This window comes from Zonotrichia albicollis, chromosome 1 (assembly GCF_047830755.1).
Source record: "Zonotrichia albicollis isolate bZonAlb1 chromosome 1, bZonAlb1.hap1, whole genome shotgun sequence".
Taxonomy (NCBI): Eukaryota; Metazoa; Chordata; class Aves; order Passeriformes; family Passerellidae; genus Zonotrichia; species Zonotrichia albicollis.
In genome coordinates, this window is record NC_133819.1 from 55,934,770 (window position 1) to 55,946,346 (window position 11,577).

The 11,577-nt window shown below is 40.9% G+C and overlaps 1 protein-coding gene across 4 annotated transcripts in view; it reads left to right on the forward strand.

Moving 5' to 3' along the window:
* Positions 1-3,831, forward strand: part of PDE1C (phosphodiesterase 1C) — a 259,982-nt gene extending 256,151 nt beyond the window's left edge. For all 4 annotated transcript variants that reach the window (XM_074541818.1, XM_026793438.2, XM_074541812.1 and 1 more), the window contains one exon: positions 1,502-3,831. In XM_074541818.1, the coding sequence (XP_074397919.1) occupies positions 1,502-1,671 (170 nt within the window). In that variant the 3' untranslated portion in view covers positions 1,672-3,831. The remainder of the gene's footprint in view (positions 1-1,501) is intronic.
* The last annotated feature ends 7,746 nt before the right edge of the window (positions 3,832-11,577 follow it).

An 11,577-nucleotide genomic window follows, 5' to 3' on the forward strand; every position in this document is an offset into this window, starting at 1 on the left:
CATAGGCCCAGGTGTTTATATCCACTGGCATCTGTCCAAGAAGCAAAGAAAGAGTTGTATGAAAGAAGGGTTAAGAGGAAATACTATGTGCGTGCTATCCTAGCCAAATCTGAGGTTTCAACTATAAAATGGTGGGTTGCACATCCCACCGGTCAGAGCAAGCAGAGCAGCTCATGCACTCAGCCTCCTTGCTGAGTTCGTGTCTGGCACACCATCTGCATGATGTTATATGTGTAACTGTTCTTGTGCACACTGGCACTACCAATATAGTGCTACTAAATATGTTTTCTCTGCTTTCATTGCCTTGATGATAGACATGATCTTAAAAAATAATTATTTTCCCTAAATTAAAAGGGAAAAAGAAAAACAAAAGAAAAAATACTTGCATCACTCCATGCACAAAGGTCCTGAGAATCACAACCAACCTATTGAATTTTAATGAATGTGAAATGAATCTAGTTGAGAACAGGAAGGATTGTGACTATGCAGAAATCTGAACACACATTTCTAAAGTTTAGAAAATCCATAACTTTTTGTTCCCCAAGACATTTTAGGGTATGATTAATCTCCTGAGGAGTTTAGCAAGATGGAGTGTGACTGCTGTAGCATTTGAATCAGTGATGTTAGCTATCTCCCACAGTGGAATATTTTTTGCTTCTCAGGATTCCTGCTAAGAGCAATGAAAATTTATTTTTAAATCCTTGTCATACTAATTATTCAATTGGTTATTTTGCAGATAATAAATAAGCATAAGATTAAAATATTTTGATCATGGTCATGGTTAATTTTTTAGTCTATCTATGTAAAGAGGTAAGAAAGCAAGATGTAGGTTCAAATAAACTGAGTCAAGAAGTTGAGAATGGTCAGATTATTATGTAGACCACTTCCAACTTTCACAATGGCCTGTAATTTATTGGAAAATCAGACAAAATGCCTCAAATCCACCTATTCGAGAATTCTGAGAAACATTATCTCAAATCAGATTTCTTGCCTTAAAATTACCTTGACCAACAACATTTTGAAAATAGTGCAGTGTTTTGCTGTATATATGTAGATATGTAAGTATAAAGTTGCTTTTTCATTTAGTTTTGGCAGTTTCATCTACTGTCTAAACTGTTGTTTTCTAACCACGAGAATGTTCTTTCCTGTGTTGATGTAGTCTGCTGAGATGTAAGAATTAAGGGCATGATTTCAAGATTCAGTATTCTTAGTGCTTAATTGCCCTACTTTCAATTTTGGAGTTGCCTATGTTTCATTTTAGAGTTTTACATCTATATTTAAGATTTATATTTTTAAACTTTTTTTTTTTTCTGTGAACTTTTTCCTAACTGTCTGTCACTGCCCATTAACCCAAAAGAATCCTGGCTCTTAGGGTGAGAAGTCCTCTTTTGCACAGACAGGCTATGGGATGGACACAGCTTCTGAGGATTCCATTTCTTCTCCACAAGTGAGTGAAATCTAGGCACAGTAACCATCATTGTTCTTCCTTTGTCACCACCAGCCATCAAACCTCAACTGCATTACCTCAGGAGGACTACTCACAACCCAGGAGAGTATTTCCCTGCTTTACAGAAGAAATTGGAGGAAAATCCAGTGAGAGGTAAGGTGTTTGACAATAAGGGAAGAATGAAGAAAATTCAACATATTCCCCAGAGTTGGAAGAGGAAATAGCAGAAGAGGTAAAAGAGGCCTTCTTCTGGAATGGCAGACAGAGGACATTGTGGAATCATTGCACAGGCTACACTGCATTGACAGCAGCAGCAATTTAACTAAAACCAAGTCTATGATTTAACTATACGATATAATGGACATTTTGTTAGAAATTTCTTCAGTGCCTTATTATTGCAGCATATGCTCGCTTAGTACTAAAATATTGGTCTGTTACCTTAAAAGAATTACATACACAAAGTAATTGTATGTGACTTACCTCCTATCAAATTAAGTCAATGCTTTCCTAGATTATTGGTTTCCTTATGGTGTTCTCAATGTGACCTTCTGCCTACCACAGTTAAAACTACTCCTATTTCAGACTGGGTGGGAAATTTTTTTCTTTCCTAACAGTACTGAGAATAAATGTCCTCCTCTCAGTCTGATAGGTATTCAGGAGGATGCAGGCAGGAGGCTAGATTACAAAGGGTCCTCTGTCTTCACTCACTAGAAAAGGAACATATAGCACAACATTAAAATTGTTCGTTGCTCAAATTCTGTTGAATGCTACATAACACCGATTGTCTTTTATGACACTAAGTTGGATTTGACTCCATGCATTCTTTCAGTACACAGTGTCCCATGGGCCTGAGTTTCACAGTTGAACATGTCCCCTGTGAAAAGTTCCTCTCACCCCCAGATTTTGCACTTTGAGAAACAGTGGCAAATTTTTTCCCAAGAGGGAAACAATTGTTTCTCAAGCCTCTTTTCCCAAGCCCTGGTGATTTAGATACTGCTTCAACTGTCCCTTTGCAGTCCTCTTTTTACTTTCCTCACAGGGAAACCTAGTCTACTGTTCATTTTTCTTGCTGCTCTTCTCTATATCCTTGTTGGTTTTAATCTCCTTTTGAAAGGAGAGAACAAGCCCTGCATACTGCTCAAGTTGCAGGTATACCAGAAATGTTTAAAAAAATGTAATTACACTTTCTGTTCTACCTTCCATGCTTTTCTGAATAGATTTTAAAGTTGTACTTTCATTTTTGAACCTTCTTCAGGACTGAACAGTAGTTTCTGTAGAATTTTCTGTAAAAAATCCTAATTAATGTTTAGCCCAAGTACACATGTGGACATCTGGAGTTAGTGTTGCCTCTCTCTATATGCATCTTTCTGCACAAACCAACCCTGAATTGGTGGATTTGCCAACTACACTTAAGTAAGCTGCTGCTTCTTCATCTTTTCTACTTCTTCACTTTTTCTTCATTTCTGTTCCCTACTTGCTTTCTTCTTCCACCCACAACTTTTCCACATCGTATCTTCTGGAGAAGCACATTGAATAGCAGAAGCAACAATCCTTCTTTACTATGAATCCTGACCATTTCATCACACTTTTAAATTTATTTATGGATTTTGATTTTTCTCCCCATTGTTATCTAGTTATTTAAACAATTTAAGATCATATGTTGCAATTCTCTTTTAATCCATGACAACAACTCAGTAGCTTTGACATTGTTTGGATCAGGACCTTGGAAAAATGGAGAAAACCATTGTTGGCTCCTCTGAGGAGTGTCAAAGTTTGTGAAGCAAAATTTGTTGTATAGAAACCTGTCTGAACACTCTTTGCTTTAAGCGTTCTTGTTAGAAGTATCCCTGACAACTACCAATTCTATTATTTCTATTTCTAAAAATTTGCTCACTGTTAATTAGCATTATTATACACTACAAGTTTGTAATAATGTTCAACATTAAAACTGCACCAGCTGTCACCACTAGGTACCACTAGTGCTTTACAATCATGTTAAAATCAAGGCTGATTGTCACATGAAAAAAGCCAAGGTATTTTCCCAGTGCTACCAATGCCCTTCACTCTCTTAAGAGAGCATCAGTCCAATTTCAGGTGCACTCGCCTCAAGATTCACACCTTTTTATAATATTTTGCTAGTCATATTCACTGCCCAAGTACTCTGATGTTACCATGTTTCAGTTACCTTCATCCTTTATATGCTGCTTCATGTTTGTGATGTTGATCTTAACCACCTTTGGAATTTGAGACTCCAGCGGCAGGGCTGGGTCACTGCCTAAACACAATGCTAAAAGGAATGCACTTTAAAGCCTCCTGCTTATGAAATGTGATTTTTCTCTAGGAATTTTCTAAGAACTGTATTTTGCTTGTAGAATACCCTAAAATGTTTTACTCAAATAGACTGTATACTGCATATATTGTATCTATATATATATATGTATATGCACAAAATTAGATTGTCTTTCCAAATATATTTTCTGTCTGTGTCATTTCTTCCCCACAGGACTGTGGCAGCAGCTTTCAAATATTCCCCAAAACATAACTAAAGCACAAAAGAATTTACATGTTGGTACCAAAAACTTTTTGATATTTTCACTTTATTAACTGTAAAAGAGGCAAAGAGAGAGAAAGGGGGAAGTAGAGAAAAGTTGGAAAAAAGCTAAGATTACTTTACAAGCATAGGAGAGCTTACCAACCACACTTATTACCTTTTCCACTGAGGGGGCAAAGCAGTTTTTGCCTGCCCCCTTTTTTTTTTTTTTTTTTTTTTTTTTTTTTTTTTTTTTTTTGTCTCTGCTACTTATCTGCTTTTCCAGTATTGAGAGTTAGCAGCTTAGATGGAATGCAGTCATTTACCTTCTGAAAAGCAGATGCAGTGTGTGGTCCCTGCCGCTGACTTTGGTCCACTCTTGTTGCTCACATCAGAGGATGCAGGAGCAGAGGAGGGTTTCCACAAGTGTGTATTGCACAGGTCACTGTTTTCCCCAGGCTGGAGGCATCCAATGCTTTATGGCATCTCAGCTTTTGGAGACCTTAGGTTCTTTTTCCAGCTGTGAAAAACCTTGCATGGCAGCAGTGGAGGCGGGGACAGGGGGGGTGAGAAGGTAAAGGCCAGAGTTTCTGTCATTCTCTTCCTCCTCCCCAGTTTTGCACAGATTTTTGCCTTCTTTTTTATGGACATCAAGGTGGGCTGCTCATAGTACTCAGGTATTCAAAGAGATAATCATAATGAAAATGATAAAGCACTTTTTGAGGCATTATTTTTACTATCAGATCCTTACAACTCCTTGCTACGAACATTAAAAAACCTCCTATTTACTTAATTGATCAAGTGAAAAATTACTTTTAATTGCTCATGTTGATCCTGGGTGGAGAAAAAAGAGAAAATGCTGAATTGGCAGGCTGTGAATATGCCATTTTTAAAGGAAGCAGCAGCATTCTCCTGTCTGGGCTTCAATTTCATTAATACAGGGATGATAAATTAAGCTACTGTGCAATTAGAGATGTCACTCAGACTGTAAGTCCTCTTCACCAAGAAATATACAGTGCTAGGCTTATAAGAGGCTCTTTTTTTATTATTATTTTTTTTATTATTTCCCATAAACTGTGTCAGCATTTTGCAGGTTTGGGAACAAATCCTTTTCAGAGCAGTAAAATCAGTCACATTATATATGTGTTCCTGCTCTGTATTGTTAAGCTCCTTCATGTCTAAACATGCCAATTTCATGGGTAATACATTGCTGATGTTAATTTGAATCTTTTCAGGACTCCACACTTCACTTACTTATTGTGCTGTATTGGGTCTGGCTGAGATAAAGTTCTTTTTGCCTTAGCATCCCTCGCAGTGCTGTGCTTTGCATTGGTAGCCAGATGGTACTGGTAACACACCAGTGTTTTTGCTACTGTGGAGCAGCACTGTTCAAGGAACTGATGGGAGGCATGAGAGTGAACAGTGCTGCTGTGAGCACTCTCAAGTGAGCAAGATCCTGGTAGGGGACACAACTATGCCAAAACAGCTGACCCAAATAAACCAAAGGGATATTCCATACCATATGACATCAGCTCAGATATAAAAGCTGTGAGAGAGAGAGGGAATGGGGGATATTTGTTATATTATCCCTTTTGCCTTTTGAAGCAACTGGTCCAGAAGTGTGTGCTCAAACCCTGCTTCTCAGAAGTGGCTAAGGTCAACCCACTACAGTCTTTTTGGCATCCAATGTGTGCTGTGAGACAAAATCAGTAAAATATAAATATACATATTTATAAATAGCATTTATCAAGTAGAAAGCTTATTTGTGAGACATGGAGTTTGTCAGCTGCATTGCTTATCTCTCTTTTTTGAGTTTGAGAACATGTTAATACAAACAGTGATGTGTGCTTTTCCTTTACACTGATGACCTTGTTATGCTGAGGGAGCTATCTTCTGTGGATAATGAAGTAATGTACCTCCTTCTCCCTGCCCGAGACTGATTTGAATGCTTTTATAATGAAGTCTTCCCCAGTCTTTGCTCATCCTTATGTAAGCCATTTTATACTGTTAATAATATTAACTAATACTGCTGGATAACTATGGAGTTTATGTAATCTGGTGCCATCCTGATGTAACAGAAAACAAATTCTGTGAGGAGATAATGAAATCTGCCCTGAGGCATTCAGTTCCTGGGTGGCAGAGTGCATGGAAGTTTTGGGCCTATTTCTGGGGTAATTATCACCTCCCATTACTGGGGCTTTACACCTGAACAGGTGATCAACCCTGACAAGCTGGCTCATCAACTGATAGAAAAGTGTCTTGCCTACACCAATGAGCACTAGCAGCTTCTCACCCTGCACTGGGGCCTGGCCTGTGCCTACTGAACCACAGTTCCGTACTCTCGGGGGACTGTAGTTGTGGCAGGAACCCAAACTGCATATCAGGACACCATAACTGAGACAGGGACTCAAACCACAGTAACTAAAGTAATTACCCCAGAAGTGAAAAAAAAAATTGACAATGTGAGTAACAGGCCCATACCATTGATTAGTAAGGGAGGAAGAAGAAGAGGAAGAAGAAGAAGAAGAAGAAGAAGAAGAAGAAGAAGAAGAAGAAGAAGAAGAAGAAGAAGAAGAAGAAGAAGAAGAAGAAGAGGAAGAAGAAGAAATAGGAGAGGAGGGGCCAGATGGAAGAAGCAGGTCCTTCAACAGTATGTCCTTCAACACAGAAATTTAAAGGAGTGAGGCAAATCAAACAGGAAACCCAAGTTATTCTGACCTCATCAGAACTTTGAGACTTGTGAAAAGACTACAGTCACCAGCCAGATGAGTGGATTTCTTCCATGCTGGGATCATGGAGCCAACAGTCAGCATTTAGAAGGACATGAAATCCAACAGCTGGGATCCCTTGCTAGAGATTGGGAAGTTGAAAGAAGAATTGGAAAAGAAAGAGCAATTTGCAGCCTCTGTAGACAGCTCCTCTCAAGTGTGAGGACAAGATATTAATTTAAGGAAGATCTTTAAAGATCATTTATGGAAGCCTCACTATTTGCTATGGAACAGGGTAGAGCTCCAGAACTCCTGCAATGTCTTAATGATATAATTGTGTGGGGCAATATAGCAGAAGAAGTTTTTGAAAAGGGAAAGAATAAAAAATCCAAATCCCTCTGAAAGCTGGTCTTGACATAAAACAAAGTGAAGAGAACCTCACAGGAGATCCAGTTCTTGGGAATAAACTCCCCAGGAAAGTGGACCACCACAGTTGAAGTTATAGAGTATCTGAGAGAATTAGCAGTGCTGGAAGTCATCTATAGAAATCTAAAAAAGGATAAGGTTCCTTAAGATCCAGAGGTTGTCCCTTGCACAATGGCCGTGTGGAGGAAGGTGGTTCAAAGAGCCCCTGCATCACATTCCAGCAGTTTCATATCATATTATTACCTGCAAATGCATTCATCAGCTGTAGAAATGGAATCCTCCTGGTCTGAAATGCAGCAGAAACTCTGCATACTTTCACATACCTCTGAACCAGCAGCCCAGCTTTTAGGGGCAGCCCAAGAGATCAGTTCTGTCCTGCCTCACTCAGAGAGAAGGGAAGCCCCAGGTGGAGGCCAGATAGCTAACTGTGGTTCTTTCTTCATGACTGGGGAAGGACATAAGGAAGTGGGATGGTGAATCTTTAAGCTAGAAGCTTGTGTCCATGGACTGAGAGGGAAAAGAGCCAGAAGAAGTCACCCAAGAAGACTGTCAGTGTAGTTGCTGCAGAGAGACAAGAAGGCAATCAGCAATCTCCCAGACGTAAAAAAACTAAAATAGTTTCTTTTAGCCCTTAAGAGAGACCTTCTGATCTGGCATTGCAAAGGTCAGATAGTGAATACTCTGACCAGGAACAGAAATAGAAGGTCCCTGCCTTTGTCCAGGAAGAGGAAAGTGATGGCCAGACTAAGTGGATTCAATGGCCTGGCACATCAGATGCACAGAAGTCTAAAGCTTTCGTACACACTGATGCCATCAAGGCACAGGAGTGAAGAACCCATCTGAATCTTTGAAGTGACGGGGGAGTACCAGGAGCTGTCTATATTTGAGACTGAGGTAAGTTTAACAGGCGACAAGTGGGAAAAGCTATTGGGATGGGGAGGGAGTAAAGGGACACCCAAGCCAAGCCAAGCCAAGCCATGGCACAGGCCGTCGCTGAGCCCTGCCCGCAGTTGCTGGGTTGGGCCAGCTCTGCTGCTGGGCCATACTAGGTCCGCCAGGCCCTGGGAGCAGCCCAAGCTGGCTCTGCTAAGCCCCAGGCCAGGCTGGCTCAGCCAAGATTCTGCCACCCTTGAGGCTTCTCCCTACCACTGGGCAGGGGGAGAGGAGGCCATCAGCCTACAATTGAAATTTAACAAAGCAGGGGCCAGAGACAGCCGTGTGACCAGAGCAGCTGCTGCCATTCTGGCCGGGCCCCCTGAGATCCTGTCACAGCCCCCCCAGTGCAGCCTGAAGATCCATCATTGCACCTGCTTCAGCCGCCCACTGCCTGGCTTGGGTCACGCAACCATCCGCAGGCCCCAAGCGAGACATTAACTCTTTTAGTGCATGGATGAAACCTACAAACATCAATTTTCTCTCTCAAGTGAAAGAAAAGGAAAGAGTGAAGATACAGAGAGAACAACATTAGACATGAAGGTCCGTAAGAAGCCACGTCTCAGATGGGAGGGATTGAGGGGATGCCTCAGTCCTGGGCTGAAATCTTCTTGTCAGGCCATGGAGTAGATATAATTGATAATCAGACTCTTTTTCCCTGTAACTCATTGAAAAGTACAGGGGATGAAGTGTACGAATTGAAGTTATGAGCAAAGGCATCTGTGCTAAAGCAGGCAGATATTGAAGTAGCTGTGGTGCCATGAGAAGTTTTAACAGACAGAGAGAGGAGTGATGAGGACCCTTTACCCCAGGGAAAGAAGAAGAAGACAATGACCTCTGTTCCCAGAGATGAAGATGATCTCTGGAAACAGATTAGAGATTAATAAAAATTAATTAAATCAATAATTAATTAATTAAAGGTTCTCTTTATTGATCTCTGGAAAGAGATTAACAAAGAGAACCTTTGCTCTTGAACAGTTCATCCTTAGAATAGTACCCTGTAAGCTGACATGGCCCATGAGTACTGCTGTGGGAAGGCTGCAAGAGCTGGGAGGGGCTTCACAATCGCAGATTCCTGGGCAGCTGCTATTCATGAAAATTAAAAGCCATGAGAGAACAGTTTTCTTGTAGGGAAGTCTCCATAGCATGACAAGAGAGACTCCTCTCCCTAAGTGAACTGATGAAAGAATATTCTAGAGGTGATAAATGGACTGAATTGTTTCTATATATTGTTAGTGGGAAAGAAAAGAGGATGTGAGGGAGGAGGAGTGTTCTAAAGGTTTTATTCTGATTTTTGTTATTCTTTCTTTTAGTTACTGTTAATAAAATTTTCTTTATACCCTTTTAAAGTTTTGAGCCTGCTTTGCCATCCTTCTAATCCTATCTCACAGCAGGAAATGAGTAAATAATTCTAGAGGGTACATGGACATTTGGCCAGCACTGAACCCACCACGGTAAGGCTGCCAAAATTGGAATTGCTCAGTTGGACCTAGACTGGGAAAGAAAGACTGGGCCATTTATAGCCCAATGAGCCCATGAAACATCAGGATATTTAGGAAGGGATGCAATATATAGGTGGCTTGTGATTGAAGGGTGGACCTGACTATGGAAGCTGTCACATAGGGTATTCACAAATGTGAAATATGTACTGCAATCAAGCAAGCTGAGCAGTAAAATCTCCTTGGAATTGAGGGTGGTTTAGCTGGGTTTCCAGTATGGTGAAGCTTGGCAGATTGACTACACTGGACCACTGCCACAAACATGCCAAGGCAAGAGCTATATACTCACCATGGTAGAGTCCACAACTAGCTGGCTGGAAACATAAACTATAAACCATGCCACTGCTCAAAACACTATCTTAGCCTTAAGAAACACGTTTTGTTGTGACATAGTACCTCAGAGAATAAAATCAGACAATTTTCAAAATAGTCTTGGAAACTCTTGAGCAAAGAAACATGGCATTGAGAGGATATATCACATCCTTTATCACTCACAAGCCTCTGGAAAGACTGAGAGAAGGACTGCTGAAGACTATGTTAATGATGTTAAGGTAAAAGGGCATAAATTTGCATTAGGATGCAAATTTACCAGAAGCTTAAGCTGGTTAACAACAGCGGATCCGTTGGCCATCTGCTCCGGCCCAAACAAAACCCTTCCATACTGTGGGAGGAGATTAGGTCCCCTCACTACACATCGAGAGGTGGCTGGGGAAGTTGGTGTGGATTTCTCCTTCCATGGGAAAAAGCAAACCCATTTGTGGGATTGTTTTAGCCCAGGGACTGGGATGTATTTGGTAGGTAGTGTGGAAGAGTTGGGAGACCTGCTTTGTGACTCAAGGAAATTTAGCCTTGTGGGGAAAATAATCTGTGGCATAAATTATGTGTTGCAGGAAGTAAAGTAGCAGAAATTACTTGAACTGATGAAGAATTAATTTTGTGAAGGGCAAGCAGGATGCAATGATGACTCAAGTCAGGCTGGTCTTGGTGACCGATGATAAAATATGCTTCTTCTCCTGTCTTGACTACCCATCCTGATTGAATGGAGCCCAAGTCATGGATCTGGAGAAATGGAGGAAGCCCATGAAAAGGAAAAGTAATATCAATCTGTTAAAGGACAGGGGTAGTAGTTAGTGAAAGTGTATATTGGTTGAAGGATGTAGTTTAAGTTGTAAGTGTGGGTAAAAAGAGACTCCAGTAATGACAAACATAATGGAAGAATTGGATAGATTGTGTGGGATCTGAGTAGGATGCAAATGGTATGGAATAAGGGGTGGAAATTGTATTGAGACTGACAGAAATAGAGTTCATTTCCCCACAGCAGCCCTCACAGTGCTGTGCTTTGCATTGGTAGTCAGAAAGGGACTGGTGACACACCAGTGGTTTTGCTACTGTGAAGCAGCACTGGCACAGCATTGGCACTGTCTCTAACAGTGTCCTGGTAGGCGACACAACTATGCCAAAATAGCTGACCCAAATAAACCAAAGGGATATTCCATACCGTGTGACATCAGCTCTGATACAAAAGCTATGGGGGAGAGGAGGAATGGGGGATGTTTGTTATGTTACCACTTTTGCCTTCTGGAGCAACCATTCCAGAAGTGTGTGCTGAAATCCTGCTTTCTGGGAAATGGCTGAATATTGCTTGCTGATGGGAAGTAGGTATTAATTGTTTTCCCTTTTGCTTATGCACATGTAAACTTTTGCTTTTCTTTTTTTTTTTGGTTCTTTGCTTTTGTAAACTGCCTTATCTCAACTTACTGGTTGTTTTGCATCTTATTTTCTCTCCACTGTCCTGCTGTAAAGGGGAGTGATAGAGCAACCTGGTGGGCATCTGGCATCTAGCCAAGGTCAATTCACTACACATGCACTGAAAATATTCACCAACTTCACTGGTAAAGGTAAACCTGAGTCATACATATTTCTTGTCATGTACTTGTTGTGACATACTTTACTGTAGAGGCAGTTGGTCGGGGGTCTGATGGCTCGACCTGGATGCCACAACCTTCTCAGAGAGAGGTCCTGCAGGAGACAACT